General features: G+C 45.8%; 1 protein-coding gene across 5 annotated transcripts in view; it reads right to left on the minus strand.

Annotated features, from left to right (window-relative positions):
• The window catches only part of LMAN2L (lectin, mannose binding 2 like), a 33,785-nt gene extending 18,966 nt beyond the window's left edge, over positions 1-14,819 (minus strand). The window contains exons 1-4 of one of the 5 annotated variants that reach the window (XM_054475898.2): positions 14,570-14,819; positions 12,646-12,764; positions 9,103-9,220; positions 8,215-8,297 (exon numbers count right to left, since the gene is read on the minus strand). In XM_054475898.2, coding sequence (XP_054331873.2) covers positions 8,215-8,297; positions 9,103-9,220; positions 12,646-12,764; positions 14,570-14,807 — 558 coding nt within the window. In that variant the 5' untranslated portion in view covers positions 14,808-14,819. Of the gene's footprint in view, positions 1-8,214; positions 8,298-9,102; positions 9,221-11,856; positions 11,938-12,645; positions 12,766-14,569 lie in introns of those variants that run through there. The other 4 variants (XM_054475899.2, XM_063649124.1, XM_054475901.2 and 1 more) reach the window with 4 other exon arrangements.
• Positions 14,820-17,988: the final 3,169 nt, after the last annotated feature.

Below are 17,988 nucleotides of genomic sequence, written 5' to 3' on the forward strand. Positions count from 1 at the left end.
CTGGCCTAATTTTATTTTTTGTAGAGACAAGATCTTGCTGGGGTGCCCAGGCTCATTTCAAACACCTGGCCTAAGGTGATTCTCCCACTTCAGCCTCCCACAAGTGCTGGGATTACAGGTGTGAGCCACCACACCTGGCCCCAACAATATTTTATAGTTGTCAAAGTTTTTCTATTAAATTTTTTTTTTTTTTTTTTTGAGACAGAGTCTCGTTTCGTTCTGTCACCCAGGCTGGAGTGCAGTGGCACGATCTTGGCTCACTGCAACCTCCACCTCCCAGGTTCACACCATTCTCCTGCCTCAGCCTCCCAAGTAGCTGGGACTACAGGCGCATGCCACCACGCCTGGCTAATTTTTTTGTATTTTTTTAGTAGAGACGGAGTTTTACCATGTTAGCCAGGATGGTCTCAATCTCCTGACCTTGTGATCTGCCCACCTCGGCCTCCCAAAGTGCTGGGATTACAGGCGTAAGCCACCGCGCCTGGCCAAATTTACTTCTAAGTATTTTATTCTTTTTGATAACAGTGCAAATGGAGTTGTTTTCTCCTTTCATTTTCAGATTGTTCACTGAAAATATATAGAAATAAACCTGATTTGCCAGGCGTGGTACCTCATGCCTGTAATCCCAGCACTTTGGGAGGCCGAGGCGGGTGATCACGAGGTCAGGAGTTCAAGAACAGCCTGACCAACATGGTGAAACCCCATCTCTACTAAAAATACAGAAATTAGCCAGGCGTGGTAGCACGTGCCTGTAATCCCAGCTACTCTGGAGGCTGAGGCAGAAGAATCACTTGAACCCAGGAGGCGGAGGTGGCAATGAGCAGAGATCATGCCACTGCACTCCAACCTGTGTGACAGAGCGAGACTCTGTCTCAAAAAAAAGAAATAAACCTGACTTTTGCATACTGATCTTGTATCCTTCAACCTTGCTAAATTCATTTAGTAGTTCTAATAGGTTTTTTTTGTGGACTCCTTAGGATTTTCCATATTCTGTCATCTGCAAATAGAAATAGTTTTACTTCCTTTCCAATCCGGATGTCTTTTATTTCACTTTCATGTCTCTTGCGCTAGCTAGGTCCTCCAGTACAACATTAAACAGAAGTGGTAAGAGTGTATATCCTCGTTTTATTCCTGATCTTAGAAGGAAAGAATTCAACTGTTTACCACTAAATATGTTAGCTGTGGGTTTTTCTAGCCAAGCACAGTAGCTCACGCCTGTAATCCCAGCACTTTGGGAGGCTGAGATGGGCAGATCACCTGAGGTCAGGAGTTTGAGACCAGCCTGGCGAACATGGCAAACTCCCGTCACTACTAAAAATACAAAAACTTAGCTGGGAGTGGTGGCAGGCGCCTGTAATCCCAGCTGCTCAGGAGGCTGAGGCAGGAGAATTGCTTGAACACAGGAGGTGGAGGTTGCAGTGGGCAGAGATCATGCCACTGTACTCCAGCCTGGGTGACAGAGCAAGACTCTGTCTCAAAAAAATAAAAAGGTTGGGCACAGTGGCTCACTCACACCTGTAATCCCAACACTTTGGGAGGTCGAGGCGGGCAGATCACTTCAGGTCAGGAGTTCAAGACTAGTATGATCAACATGGTGAAACCCCGTCTCCACTAAAAACACAAAAATTAACCAGGTGTGGTGGTGCACGTCTGTAATCTCAGCTACTTGGGAGGCTGAGGCAGGAGAATCGCTTGAACCCGGGAGGCAGAGGTTGCAGTGAGCCAAGATCACGCTACTGCATTCCAGCCCAGGTGACAGAGCGAGACTCTATCTCAAAAAAATATAAAAATAAAAAATGTGTGTGTGACACACACACAAATACATACATATATATTAGCTGTGGGTTTTTCATAGATGCCCTTTATCAGGTTGAGGAAATCCTCTTCTATTCCTAATTTGTTGAGTGTTTTTATTATCAAGAGGTATGAAATTTTGTCACTTTTTCTCTATCTATTGAGATGATTATATGTTGTTTGTCCTTTAGTCTGTTAATGTGGTATATTATATTAATTTTCAGATGTTAAACCACAGTTGAGGGGCCAGGTGCGGTGGCTCATGCCTGTAATCCCAGCATCTTGGGGGGCCAAAGCAGGCAAATCACTTGAGCATAGCAGTTTGAGACCAGCCTAGGCAACACGGCGGAACCTTGTCTCTACAAAAAATACAAAAATTAGCCAGGTGTGGTGGCGCATGCCTGTGGTCCCAGCTACTGGGAAGGAGGCTGAGGCGGGAGGATTGAGCCTGTATACTGAAGTCTCTCACCCTCTTCTCAGATGCATTACTGGTTGCTATGATTTTCCCAATATTTTCTCATGAACAAATGTGGTAAGAAGTTGAGCAACAGGGTCATGTGGACTCTTGCGACAAAGAAACAAGAAACCAGAAAAATGTTTTTACCACTATCTTGAGGAATTTCATGAATTGTTCTACACACCCTCCTACCTGCTCTTTGTCTTCCTTGTCTAGGACATCTTCTGCACACATACCACGGTCATTTGTAAGTTCTCAAAAGGTACACTATTTGTCACCCTCTTTTAATGAGCTCAAAATAATAAAGCAATAATAATCAGACTGGAGTCTCTGGAGTCAGACCCACTATGTGTGTGACACTAACAAGTTCTGTAACCTTTCTAGGTACACTTCAGTTTCTTATCCACAAAATAGAGATAATACTATCATCTACCCCAAAAGGTTGTTATGATAAGTAAATAATGTATGTGAAAGTGCTTAGAACAATGCCTGGTGCCTTTATGTATATTGAAGTAAACCATGCCACTGACAAACACATTTGATTTTACCCTCTTACATAGTTGTAGGGTGTTGGGATGTAGAAAGGAAAATACTTTCTATACTCTCTGGACTGAATATAAGCTCTAAGAACTGAAATTGCACTGGCCAGGCGTGGTGGCGCACGCCTGTAATCCCAGCACTTTGGGAGGCCGAGGTGGGCAGACCATGAGGTCAGGAGATAGAGACCATCCTGGCTAACACAGTGAAACCCCGTCTCTAATAAAAATACAAAAAATTAGCTGGGCGTGGTTGCAGGTGCCTGTAGTCCCAGCTACCCAGCTACTCGGGAGGCTGAGGCAGGAGAATGGCCTGAACCCAGGAGGCAGACCTTGCAGTGAGCTGAGATGATGCCACTGCACTCCAGCCTGGACAACAGAGCGAGACTCCATCTCAAAAAAAAAAAAAAAAAAAAAGAAAGAAATTGCACAGGACAGCATATAAACATATTAACAGGCTGGGTGCGGTGGCTCACGCCTGTAATCTTAGCAGTTTGGGAGGCCAAGGCGGGTAGATTACTTGAGGTCTGGAGTTTGAGACCAGCCTGGCCAATGTGGTGAAACCCCGTCTCTACTAAAAATACAAAAATTAGCCAGATGTGGTGGTGTGTGCCTGTAATCAGCCAGACTGGGTGGAGTGTGCCTCAAATCCCAGCTACCCCAAAGGCTGAGGCAGGAGAATCACTGAACCCAGGAGGCGGAGGTTGTAGTGAGCCAAGATCGCGCCACTGCACTCCAGCCTGGGCAACAGAGCAAGACTCCATCTCAAAAAAAAAAATAAAATAAGGCCAGGCACAGTGGCTTACCCCTGTAATCCCAGCATTTTGGGAGGCCAAGGCAGGCAGATCACAAGGTCAGGAGATCAAGACCATCCTGGCTAACACGGTGAAACCCCATGTCTACTAAAAATATAAAAAATTAGCTGGGCGTGGTGGCAGGTACTTGTAGTCCCAGCTACTCAGGAGGCTGAAGCAGAAGAATGGTGTGAACCCGGGAGGCGGAGCTTGCAGTGAGCTGAGATCGCACCACTGCACTCCAGCCTGGGTGACAGAGCGAGACTCCATCTCAAAAAAATACATAAATAAAATAAAATAAAATAAAACAAAATAATAATAATAAATGTCTCTATTCTCAAGAAAGAAGTCAACCTGACAGAAAAAAAAAAGGATGGGAGCTGGTAGAACATCACAGATAAAAGCACAGCTTGTGGAATCTGGTGGACCTGTGCTTCACTTTATATTGACTATATTACCTTGAAACAGACACTTAACTGCTCTAAGCCTGTTTACTCACTGGTAAAATGGGAAAAATACAGACTATAAGGAGGTTTGATGAGGATTAAGACAATATTTGCAAAGTACCTGGCACACAGCAGCCATCTAATAAACAGCAAGTGATTTTTTTTTTTAATGGCTTTTTTTTTTTTTGAGACAGAGTCTTGCTCTTGTCGCCCAGGCTGGAGTGCAAGGGCATGATCTTGGCTCACTGCAACCTCCGCCTCCCAGGTTCAAGAGATTCTCCTGCCTCAGCCTCCCAAGTAGCTGGGACTACAGGCGCCCACCACCACACCTGGCTAATTTTTGTATTTTTAGTAGAGACAGGGTTTCACTATGTTGGCCAGGCTGGTCTCGAACTCCTGACCTCGTGATCTGCCCGCCTCAGCCTCCCAAAGTGCTGGGATTACAGGTGTGAGCCACCGCGCCCAGCCTTAAATTTAGTTTTATAAGGAAAAAAGGAACCCATGTTAGTCCAAGGGTTCTCGGCCTCCGCTATGTATGTTAATCCCCTGGAAAGCTTTAAAAAAGGAAGGCTGCCTAGACTGCACTTCAGACGAACTGAATCAGAAGCTCTGGGGTTGGGACTGGATGTCAATATTTTTAAAAGTTCTCCAGGAAATTACAATGTGCACTTGGAAGTAAGAACCACAATAGCTAGCCAGAAAAGATGCCTCCATTTTTACCATCTAAAATAAATTTTTTTTAATTAACATCTACAAAATCCTTACAAAATAAACCCAAGTCAGAATTTCTACTTTCTCAAACCAGAATTACTACTATCTCATGGAGAAATGGAAGCTAACAGAGTTTGAACAATTTGTTTCTGGAAGAAACAGAGAGACAAGTTTAAACCTCTTGTCAGGCCCTAAAGCTGACAACTCTTATTCAGATGCATTTCTAACTACCACTATTTCCTCAGCATGACTACAAACCCAGTCATGATCCTCTCTTCGATAAAATCCTTTAATGTACCTACCCCTTCAGAATCAAGTCCAGACTCCTCAACAGGAACACAATCCTTCAGAACTTGGCCCCAAGTGGTATATGGTGAGCATGAGTCACATACATTCAGTCTGCTCTGGCTCTCGTCTAAACAGTTCAACCACCAACCACCCAAGCAGATGCTGCTCAGTCTCAGCAGCTAGTTAACATGCCGAGGCTACAGTGTTAATACTGTAGAATGCAAGGTGAACAGCAGCCCTAGGAACTGTGCAACATAACAAGACTACTGGCCCTGCTTTTCATTCTAGCCTCATCTGTCTCTGATTCTACTTTATTTCGACACACTCATCATCCCCTCTCTCTCTCTCTCTTTTTTTTTTGAGATGGAGTCTCACTCTGTCACCCAGGCTGGAGTGCGGTGGCGTGATCTTGGCTCACACTGCAACCTCCACCTTCCAGGTTCAAGCGATTCTCCTGCCTCAGCCTCCTGAGTAGCTGGGACTACAGAAGCATGCCACTACGCCTGGCTAATTTTTGTATTTTTAGTAGAGACGGGGTTTCACCATGTTGGCCAGGATAGTCTCGGTCTCCTGACCTCATGATCCACCCGCCTCGGCCTCCCAAAGTGCTGGGATTACAGGCATGAGCCACTGCACCCAGCCTCATCAACCCCTCTCTTTAACCTTAGGACCTCGGCTTTTTTCCCTCTGCATGGGACACGGATTCCTTACTCTGCAGACCTCAACCTAAAAGGCACTTCCTGGAAGAAGCCTTCCCCACTACCACCAACACTACTGCCCCACTTCAGGTTAGAAGCTCCTGCTGTGTCCTCCCACAGTGCCCCAGAGTTCCCCCATCAGCATTCTCAGTGCTACTGAGTACAAGGACCATGTTATCTTGCTCACTAATTCCCAGGGCCTGGCACCTAGAAAGTGGTTAATGTATGTGGAATGAAGAACAGCCCAGAAGGAACACAGAGAAGCAGCTGTAACTGATCCACAACAGCAGGTTATTCTCCTAACTCAGGTCTCACATTCTGCCACCTCTAAAGTGAGCTGGCTGGGCACAGTGGCTCACACCTGGAACCCCACCTCTTCGGGAGGCCAGGGTAGGCGAATCACCTGAGGTCAGGAGATGGAGACCATCCTGGCCAACAGGGTGAAACCCTGTCTCTAAAAATACAAAAATTAGCTGGACGTGGTGGTGTGTGCCTGTAATCCCAGCTACTCAGGAGGCTAAGGCAGGAGAATGGCTTGAACCCGGGAGGTGGAGGTTGCAGTGAGCCGAGACTGCACCACTGCACTCCAGCCTGGAGACAAGCGAGACTCCATCTCAAAAAATAAAAAAAAAATAAAGTGAGTTCTGTGGGAAATGTTAACAACTGTTGAATCTGAGCATCACAGATACAATGATCATTCTCTATTCTTCTAATTTTTTTGTTTATTTTGGTGACAGTCTCGCTCTGTTGCCCAGGCTGGAGTGCAGTGGTGCGATCTCAGCTCACTGCAACCTCCGCCTTCTGGGTTCAAGCCATTCTCCTGACTCAGCAACCTGAGTAGCTGGGATTACAGGCTGCAGTGCAATGGCGTGGTCTCAGCTCACTGCAACCTCCACCTCCCAGGTTCAAGTGACTCTCCCATCTCAGCCTCCCAAGTAGCTGGGACTACAGGTTAATACTAATACTAATAAAAATACTAACTTTTGTATTTTTAGTGGAGACAGGGTTTCATAATGTTGGCCAGGCTGGTCTCGAACTCCTAACCTCAAGTAATCTGCCCACCTCAGCCTCCCAAAGCGCTGGGATTACAGGCGTGAGCCACCATGCCCAGCCTTCCAATGTTTTTTAAGTTTGAAAATTTTCATAATAAACCTTTGGGGAAAAAAATAATGTGACCTTTGCCTCTATTTCTAATCCTGCTTTCCTCGCTAGGTATTACTTAACTACAGGATACCCAGCAACAACCTGTCATAATTTCCCACCATCTGATGGCAGTGCCACAGGACACAGAGAGAGTACAAACCCACTGTCAATATAAGAAAGCAATAGCCGGGCATGGTGGCTCACGCCTGTAATCCCAGCACTTTGGGAGGCCGAGGCAGGCAGATCACGAGTTCAGGGGTTCGAGACCAGCCTGACCAACATGGTGAAACCCCGTCTCTACTAAAAATACAAAAGTTAGCCGGGTGTGGTGGCACGCGCCTGTAGTCCCAGCTACTCGGGAGGCTGAGGCAGGAGAATGGCGTGAACCTGGGAGGCAGAGGTTGCAGTGAGCCGAGATCACGCCACTGCACTGCAGCCTCGGTGACAGAGCGAGACTCTGTCTCAAAAAAAAAATTAAAAAAAAAAAAGAAAGCACTAAAAAACTCTTAGGTCAGGTAACAAAAAGGCCTGCCAACAGCCAGATACTAGGTTCCAACAAAATGCTGGGCTTTCATCAATTTCCTTCTCATTATAGCCTTTTCTTTCTTTCTTTCTTTCTTTTTTTTTTTTTGACACAGAGTCTCACTCTGCTGCCCAGGGGGAAGTGCATGCAATGGTGTGATTCTCCTGCCTCAGCCTTCCGAGTAGGTGGGATTACAGGCACCCACCACCACACCCATCTAATTTTTATATATTTAGTAGAGACGGGATTTCACCATGTTGGCAAAGCTGGTCTCGAACTCCTGACCTCAGGTGATCTGCCCGCCTCGGCCTCCCAAAATGCTGGGCTTACAGGTGTTAGCCACCGCACCTGGCCAATTATAGCCTTTTCTATAGGCGAGGAGAACTGTTCTTCAGGTCTGAGATGAGGAAGAAGAAAAAGATGCTGAAAAGTGTGTGCAAGTTGCCGAAGAGAGCACAGCACTGATGGATTAAAAGTCAGGGGAGGCTGAGTTACATAAATTCGGCTTGCTCTGGTGCTGGTCTAGCAGCCAAATCACCAATCAACCAAACATGCTCAATTTTAGTGGCTACCTAATAGGCACAAGAGAGAACATGATTATCACTAAAGAAAAAGCCCCTGTTCAAGACAGCTATTCCCAAAGGACTGTGCACTCCTAAACAGTTCCTCTAGAAAAAATGCTGACAAGGACATTAACTTTTGAAGTTCAATAGATGGAAGAACCCCTCACTTTCTATCTCCTTTGTTCCCTCCTGTACAACATTCCTGAGGCACAGAACCGTGATGTCAGTGCAGCTGACCTAGGCTCTGACACTTGCCATTACCTCTTGCTGCTTCTCCTCATTGGGGTAGGTGTCTACAAATACTCCCAGCCCCACAAATTTGTCCATGTTTCCAAACACAGGCCCTAGAGAGAGAGAACAGATGATGAACAATGAAATAAAGCTAAGAGCTGATAAAGGAATAATATATCACTATGATGGAGGAAAAAGTAAAATTCAAATGACTCCCAAATCTCTCTCAAGATGAGAAAACACATGTAAAAGTACCCAGCAAAGTGCATGGCCTGTAACAAGTGCCCAGTAAATATCTGTAATTGTTTGTTGTTGGAGGCAAGGGAAAGAGAGAAGGCCACTGCAACCTTATTTAGCACTCAGGCAGCTTCCTGATCCAAACTGGTTGCTAAGGTGCCCCTACAGAATTCTGCTTTACAAACAATTGGTAAAGACTATGCCCCCAAGAGAGAACTGAATTCCCTAGTTCTCCTTCTTGTTCCAAAAGAGATCAGGTCAAATCAGGCTGAGCCTGCCATCTACATGGAGCAATAATAGCTCCTACACAAGGAAAATAGATAACTCTTCTCTTGACTCAGCAGTGCTGAGATCATTCACTGTAAATGCTCAGAAGAAATCAGCTCACCCAATCGTCAGCGTTCAGGAGAGCCAGTGCTTTCATCCAGCCAACAGGCCAGGTAGTTTCACAAGAAACTCAGAAAGAAGTAACAAGCAAGCAACTGCCTCAGGATGAGTCAAATTCAGCTGCTTATGAGGACTCAGACCCCATTCTAGAGACTAGATGGGCCAGTGTTCATCCACATACATTAAGGGAGAAGGAAAACAGCTGGCACTGTGGGGAAGGAACCTTTTCAAAAAGAGGGCACATGAAAAAGCAGGCTGTCACACCCACACAAGAGTAACACAGGGTCCCAATACCTGGCTGCATCCGATCCTTTGTGTACCAGATTGCCAAGCCATCCCCATGCAGATTCTTCTTTCCTTGTCCATGGATTTTGAAGTGCACCTGCAACTCCCAGTCTCTCAGGAAACATGGCTAAAGTGAGAAAGACATTAGAATCAATAAAGAGCATGAAATGCAAAACCCCTCAAGCCCGCATCAGCAATCAACAGACTTGGAAAACACAAATGCAGGTAACACTAGGCTAAGGGTTAAAACCTAAATCTAAGACTTGCTATGTGTTCATGTCATAAAATTAAATGGATTGAACCATTCAACTGTTTAGAGATTTAATATGAAAATGAATAAACCTCCCAATTATCTTCAACATTTCCCAACAGAAACAGGACAGAACTCCAAAGCTGGAAAAGACAAGAGTATACCAAACTCCACTCCTGTGATCCTACACCCACCCAGCAAAGTAGCTCGGCTTTTAGAGTACAGATGGCTGAATTCATACTCATTTACAACTCAAGATCACCCCTCAGACAGAAAGACTCTGAAAAGCTGGATTTAAAGAAAGGTCAAAGCCTAATTTATTATAGTAGAAAAAGAAAAGCTAAGCTGTTATGCAAACGTTTCCAGGAATAAGTAGCAGATACTACAGACAACTCTAATTAGCTAGACCTGGCCCTCTGCCAAGCTGAGGGGTAAGCCAGAATTCTCACAAGAAGAGCAAGTTACAGTCCCCCAAACACTCCCGTCCATGGCCAAGAAGCTTAAATGCACTTGAAAATGGATGCAAGTGGATGGTTAAGTGTTTTAAATAGTTGAACAGTTTCAAGAAAAAAACAGAGTGGGTAGTTGATTTAGGGAAGCTTCTGGTTAAAAGTCTACTGTGAAGAAAGAAGTGAAGGAAGAACAGACAGACCAGCTGGGTTCAGCCAAAGGCTCTCCATATAGATTGTTCTGGGCAACATATTGCTAGATCATTTTCAGTTTTCATTCTTTATTTCTGGGATATTTTCCAAAAGTGTTCATATTAGAAGTACACAGTCAAAATGAAAGGGGGTTGGGTACTCCTGCATTTAGCAAGGGGCCTGAAATCTCCTACTCTATTGAGCCAGTCTCTGTCTTGTCACTCTGGATTCTTATCTCTCTGCTGTTTCATTACAATTTCAGAGAAACAGCCCAGCGCGGTGGCTCACGCCTGTAATCCCAGCACTTTGGGAGGCTGAGGTGGGCGGATCATAAGGTCAGGAGATCGAGACCATCCTGGTTAACACGGTGAAACCCCGTCTCTACTAAAAAATACAAAAAATTAGCCAGGTGTGGTGGTGGGCGCCCGCAGTCCTAGCTACTCAGGAGGCTGAGGCAGGAGAATGGCGTGAACCCAGGAGGCAGAGCTTGCAGTGAGCTGAGATAATGCCACTACACTCCAGCCTGGGCGACAGAGCGAGACTCCATCTCAAAAAAAAAAAAAAGATTTCAGAGAAAGGTCAGGCACAGTAGCTCACACCAGTAATCAAAGCATTTTGAGAGGCTACGGTGGGAGGATCATTTGAGCCCGGGAGGTCCAGGCTGCAGTGAGCTGTGATAGCGCCACTGCACTCCAGCCTAGGCGACAGAGTGGACAGAGTGATGAGACCCTGTTTAAAAAAAAAAAAAAAAAAAAATTGCTTTCAGAGAAAGAGTGAAATTCAGTGGGGCAGGAAGCTGCCAGGAGGTAGGTATTATGCCCCTGGGAAGAGGGCAGAGTCACAGAAGTTTTCAGTGAGCCAAGACGTGTCTGTCACTGATTTTTGGCCTCCTACAGCACAATGCTATACTGTTTTGCTCAGGACCATGTCTAATTGTGGTTCTGAAATTCTGCCACACACTGGATTCACCTACAGAGTTTTAAAAAATCCCAATGGCTAAGCTGCACCCTATTCCAATTAGATCAGAATCTCTGGGGGTGAGATCCAGGCATTGATTCCAATGGATAGCCAAATTTGAGAACCACCGCTCAAACAAATGCATCCTATTCAAATAACTCAGAAACAAGCCCATAGTCATGGTGATAGCCAGATAACAGCGAATACAGGTGTCAGAAGTCTGAAAAAGGGAAGAACTAGAGGCTATACTAGAACTGCTGCTACAAGTTATGTAGAGACAGACAGCCAGCAAGACAGCAGCAGAGTATCAAGCCTTGAACATAATCATCTTGTAACCCACAAGAGCCCCATCAACAAACTTTTAGAAGTGTAATAACATAACACATATTTCTGTAACCATTTTAACTTGCCAGTCTTTTCATGTCTATTGTCTTATTTTATTCTCACAACAACCCCAGTGGGCAAGTAAAACAGGTATTCTGAAGCTCATTTATCAGATGGAGAAACAGAAAACTAAGAAGTTAAATAATCTGCCTAGGGCTCACAGGAGGACTGTGACAGAGCTGGATCGAGAATCCCAGTCTTTCAACCGTCCTTTATCTCTGCTACCAAAACACAATGCTCTGTACTCTGTCCAAAAATGAGCTCGGCACTATGATCTAGGTTAAGGGGCCAGTTTGTGCAGATAACTAATGTAGAAATTTCTCTTGCCCTCTTGAACAGGGAAAAGAAATCGTTCTCTTTTCTGAGATTCGCTTATCTACAACTAATGAGAAAAACCATGTAAAAGTAAGTTCTTAGTTTATGAGAGTTCCAGAAAAAGTACCAAAGGATGCCAGAGTCATGCCCAAAAGTAAACTGGTCGTAAAAGATTTAGAAAGAGCCCTGGAAACAGAAAAGAAAGCATCATCTTACACTTGTACAAAATCACAGTGCAGCCACACCAGGAATACTGCATTCACTTCTTGTCGCCATACCTCAAGGAAGACAATGCAGCTAGAAAAGGTCCAGAGAAGGACAAATAAAATGACCAACAGCTCAGAGTGGCTTTCACATGAAAATAAAATTTTATATCAGACTCTTCAAATTGAAATAACAAGATGGGGATGCTGGGATAAGGTTTGGGATCAATTTAAGAGAGTACTCTCAACCAGGCCTGGTGGCTCACACCTATAATCCCTGACCTTTGGGAGGCCAAGGCAGGAGGATTGTTTGAGACCAAGAGTTTGAGACCAGCCTGGGCAACATAGCAAGACCCCATCTCTACAAAAAATGTTTTAAAAATTAGCCAGGTGCAGTGGCACATGCCTGTAGTCTCAGCTACTCAGGAGGCTGAGGCAGGAGGAGCCCTTAAACCCAGGAGTTTGAGGCTGCAGTGAACTCTTATAATCTTCTTACAAAGTGGTTAAGCAGGAGTTAAGTTATTATTAAACCCTAAGAAGTAGTACTATTGGGCCTATCAGGAATTAAAGACATTTCAGGAAAAAAAAATGCATTATTTGCTATAAGTAAATAGAGAGCATTTTCCTAAATACCTGATTTATTTATTATCAAGGTCAGAATAATCTCAAAAATAAAGATCCTTGATATCCACAGAAGACAGAACACCAGGGGGATAGACAGTAAAATTAAATCAGTATGCCACTGCTGAACGGCTTTTAGGCCTTTCTAGGTCACCAACACAAGAGGGAGAAAGATTCTTACCACCCGGTTCCACAAGGCACCCTGTTTACTTTGCATATCTGGGGTAAGGCGGATATACTGGGTCATCACCATGGCATTGCCCATCAGATTCCACAGTGAGGAACTGCCTGTGCCCACACCTACAGGAAGGAAGTAGATCAGTTCATACTCTTCAACACCAATCCATTCAGAAAGCAGCCACCACAGGGCCTTTTGAAAGCTAAGCCATCATCTTTTCCCCCTTTAATGTCACTCAATCTCCTATCTTCTCTCACTCATGAATCTTAAATCCTTACCATCTCTACAACTTTCACAAGGCCTTTATCAGGTGAGGACCCCAAAGTACATCAGAACTATCACTTTATGCATGTTACAGTAACCATAGCTCACATCCATTCTTCCCGTTTTATATGTGAGTAAACTTCATCATCGTAAAAGAATTTTCCTGAGTTATGTCAAAAAGAGTTTGACAGGCCAGGTGCAGTGGCTCACCCATGTAATCCCCACACTTTGAGATGATGAGGAGGGAGAGCATCTTGAGGTCAGCAGTTTGAGACCAGCCTGGGCAACATAGAAAGACCCTGTCTTTATCAAAAAAAAAAAAAAAAAATTAGCCAGGTGTGGTAGTCCTTGTCCACAGTCCTAGCTACTCAGGAGGCTGAGGTGGGAGTATCGCTTGGGCCCAGGAGATTGAAACTGCATGAGCCATGCTTGTGCCACTGCACTCCAGCCTAGGCAACGGAACAAGACCCTGTCTCTAAAAATATATAAATAAAAATAGAAAGAGTTTGACCCTCAGGTCTCTGGGGCTTAGTCACATTCTTCCTTTTTTTTTTTTTTTTTTTTTGAGATGGAGTCTCTCTCTGTTGCCCAGGCTGAAGTGCAGTGGCACGATCTCGGCTCACTGCAAGCTCTGCCTCCCGGGTTCACGCCATTCTCCTGCCTCAGCCTCCCGAGTAGTTGGGACTACAGGCGCCCGCCACCACACCCGGCTAATTTTTTTGTATTTTTAGCAAAGACGGGGTTTCACCGTGTTAGCTAGGATGGTCTCAATCTCCTGACCTCGTGATCCGCTCGCCTTGGCCTCCCAAAGAGTGGGGATTACAGGCGCGAGCCACTGCCCCGGCCGTCACATTCTTTCTTTAAACAATCCTTAAAGTGTGAATCTACTTCCTGTACCCTCAACTATAAACTTCTTTAAGAGTGAAAACTGTGTCTGCAAACCCATAAGCATTAGCAAAGACATCAGCACAGAGGCACTGCAGGCATGTAAGTGAATAAATGACTACCCTTAGTAGTAGCGTATACTCTTGCACTTTGAATTGTTTTCTGTCCCACTACCTAAGCCTTAGTGGGGAAAGACTTGTGTTAGTTAAGCCATCTGCACTGGTTTGTCATCGTTTTGTAGCTAACTGCATTAATTTTCTGGCTGATAAGCTGTGCTTAGAGTTCTGTGAACCCTAACCTCTTTCACCAATAGGGCCCCTAGGCTGGAGAAGAGAAGGTGGTTCTACCCAGCAACATAAATTTATTATCTTTCTTCTCATTTCGTTCAAGTTCTACCCCAGTTCTTCCTCCTGCTTTATTTCTAGCACATCCACAGGTCCATCTGGAGACCGGCTCATTGCTAGTAGCCCTCAATCACTCCTCACCATTCTCAATTCTCTCCCCTTCCCAAACTGCTCCTGTCTAACTCCAGGCCTAACACTAGTGGTACCCGACAGCCCTGCCTTTACCTACTGGAAACTTCCAGAGCTCGGCAGGCACACCTAACTCCTGCCTTTCAGATCTGTGGCTCCCAAACGCGGAGGGAGTCCTCGTGGGCCCCACCACCGCCAGCAGTTTCCTGCGGGCCACGAAGCCCTTCGCCTCCCCCGCCTCTACCCCTGAAATCAAGTCCCGAAGCCCGCCCCACTGCACGACCACCTCACCCTGGGCGCCTCACCCTGGTAGGGCTTCGACAGCGAGTGCTCCCGTTTCAAGTACTCGAACGTTTGACCCGCCCCGACTTGCTGTGGCCCCTGCCCAGACCCCAACAAAAGAAGAAGGAGTAACATCCTGGACCCATCCCGAGCTAACAAACATCGCCGCCACTGCTGCCACGACCCAAGGGGTCCCAGAGTCGCCGCCATCTTTCCCACCGCCGACCCTTCATCAAAAGCCCGCCCCGTCGCCCAACCCATTGGCCCGAAGAACCATCTGCCCCGCGTCCTATTGGCTCTCGTCAAGCCCCCGCCCCTGCAGGTGAGCATATCACCGATTGGCTGGCTTGGGTATCAGTTGCCTTGCCAACCCAGAAAAGGGGCGTAGCCGAATGCCCAGACTCCCTTATTTGCATTTGTCCTGAGTTTCACTAGGCTTGCTGGGATACGTAGTTTATTTGTATTTTGTTTTCTGCGTACGAGAGTAAATTTAAAGAGATAAAACGTTTCTTCTGGTCCCAAACATTCTATCCTCTCTGCAATAGTACGCTCCTGACTGCAGCTGTCTGAATCAATTTGGAAGATATAGCAGTGAAAGGAGAAAAAGACAAATCCGTAAAATAGCTGGAAAATTATCAATTTATAAAAGACTTGAACAGCACTACCAACTAACTTGACCTGATGATATTTATAGAAACTCCACCTAACAACTGCGAAAGACACATTCTCTTCAAATGCAAATGACTCCCTTGCCGTGATAGTCTGGGCCATCAAGCAACCTACAGATATAAAAGAATTGAAAGCACACAAATTAATTAATTCTAAAAGCCATCACCTCCTTTCCTCCCTTCCTATTTTTTCTTTTTGGTTTGAGATGAGGTCTTGGCCGGGCGCGGTGGCTCACGCCTGTAATCCCAGCACTTTAGGAGGCCGAGGCGGGCGGATCACCTGAGGTTGGGAGTTCGAGACCAGCCTGACCAACGTGGAGAAACCCCGTCTCTATTAAAAATACAAAAAAATTAGCCAGGCGTGGTGGCACATGCCTGTAATCCCAGCTACCGGCAGGCTGAGGCAGGAGAATCGCTTGAACCTGGGAGGCAGAGGTTGCAGTGAGCCGAGACCAAGCCATTGCACTCCAGCCTGGGCCACAAGAGCAAAACTCCATCTCAAAAAAAAAAGAGAGACAAGGTCTTGCTCTGTTGCCCAGGCTGGAGTGCAGTGGCACAATCTCAGCTCCAGCCTCTACCTCCCTGGCTGAAGTGATCCCGCCATCTTAGCCTCCTGGGTAACTGGGACTACAGGCACATCCCTTCGTCTTTACCCGGCAGACTGGTCTCCACGTAGCCACTAAAGTGATCAAAACCATCTAACCATGATAAGTGTCAGGGTTAAATGAGTCAATATTGGTAAACCTCTTAGAACAGTGCCTTGCATGTAGTAAGCACTATTTCTTTCTTTTTTCTTTTCTTTGTTTTTGTTTTTGTTTTTGAGACAGGGTCTCTCTGTCGCCCAGGCTGGAGTGCAGTGGCATGACCACAGCCTCAAACTCCTGGACTCAAGGGATCTTCCCACTTCAGCCTCTCAAGTAGCTGGGACTACAGGTGTGTGCCACCTCACCTTGCTAATTTTTATTTTTTGTAGCTATGGGGTGGGGGGGAGGTCTCACTAAGTTGCCCAGATTTGTCTCAAACTTCTAGACTTCAGCGATCCTCTCTCCTCAGCCTCTCAAAGTGCTGGGATTAGAGGTGTAAGCCACCGCACCAAGCCATAAGCGCTATTTCATCATCATCATTCTTATTAACCGGGCCTTTGATGGCTCACCGTCACCTGTGGGGAGGAGATTCACGCCCCTCAACTTGGCACACAAAGCCCCCTGCCATCTCGCCCTGGCCTTATTGCCCATGACTCTTTTCCTCCATCTTTATGCTCCAGCTTCCCTTCCCTCTTTTTTTTTTTCTGCAGTCCACTTCCTTCTGGAGGTCCTTCTCAAACCTCTCGGGCAAGGTAGATTCCCCTGTCTGAGCTCTCAAAGTGCTCCATGCACATCTCATATAGAGCAATTGACAGATCTGTGTTTATGTCTTCCCAATAGACTTAACCAAAGTTAACACTCTCTTGCTTTCCTGAGCATGAATATATTTAATAAGATAAACATAATTATGAGCCTACTTTACAGGGGATCAACTTTTTAAAATTAAAGCTGTCACAGCTATTTTTTTTAAAGAGATGGAGTCTTGGCCGGGCACGGTGGCTCAGGCCTGTAATCCCAGCACTTTGAGAGGCAGGCGGATCACCTGAGGTCAGGAGTTCAAGACCATCCTGGCCAACATGGTGAAACCCCATCTCTACTAAAAATACAAAAAATTAGCTAGCTGTGGTGGCACACGCCTGTAGTCCCAGCTACTCAGGAGGCTGAGGCAGGAGAATCGCTTGAACCCAGAAGGAGGAGGTTGCAGTGAGCCAAGACCGCACCACAGCACTCCAGCCTGGGCAACATAGTGAGACTTCATCTCGAAAAACATATATATACATATATATACAAAAATTAAACAGGCGTGGTGGTGGGTGCCTGTAATCCCAGATACTTGGAAGGCTGAGGCAGGAGAATCGCTTGAACCCAGGAGGTAGAGGTTGCAGTGAGTCAAGAAGATTGCACCACTGTACTCTAGCCTGGGCAGCAGATCTGTCTCAAAAAAAAAAAAAAAGAAGAAGAAATGGGGTCTCAATCCATCAGGCTGGGGTGCAGTACTGTGATCATAGCTCACTACAGTCTCAAACTGCTGGGTGAGCCTCAGCTAATTTTTAAAATTTTTTCTAAAGATGGGGGTCTCTATGTTGCCCAAGCTGGTTTCGAACTCCTGGCCTTAAGCCATCCTCCCACCTCATCTCTCAAAGTGCTGAGATTACAGGCGTGAGCCATGGTGCCCAGCCTGTCACAGCCATCAGTCTTTGACACCCTCCAATGTCAAATGTCTGGTGCTAAGACTTTAGGAATTGCAATGAATCTGTTCATGTCATACACTGGCTTTAAAACCATTCATAACTCCCAATTACCAAAATCCAAAGTCCTTAGTGTAGCGTTCGAAGCCCTTTGCATCCTGACTGAAATCAGGCGTTATGCATGTGTACTGTAATGTGTGTCACCTGGAATTATGGAGCTCAATTAACAGATTATGGGTTTGTCTCCTCAGCAAGGCTGGGAGCTCCAGGACCACAGGAAGCAGGTCTTACTCATTTCCTGTCTCAGGCCCCACCCATTTCCCCAACCCCAACCTATCACCCAGCACAAAGTAGGGGTTCTGTTTTGAATAAAATTATTTCCATTGCATTTCTCTGTAAGATGAATTTTTAATTGTAGTAAAATGCACATAAAGGCTTGGCGCAGTGGCTCACACCTGTAATCCCAGCACTTTGGGATGCCGAGGTGGGTGGCTCATCTGAG

This window comes from Pongo pygmaeus, chromosome 12, assembly GCF_028885625.2.
Source record: "Pongo pygmaeus isolate AG05252 chromosome 12, NHGRI_mPonPyg2-v2.0_pri, whole genome shotgun sequence".
Classification (NCBI taxonomy): Eukaryota; Metazoa; Chordata; class Mammalia; order Primates; family Hominidae; genus Pongo; species Pongo pygmaeus.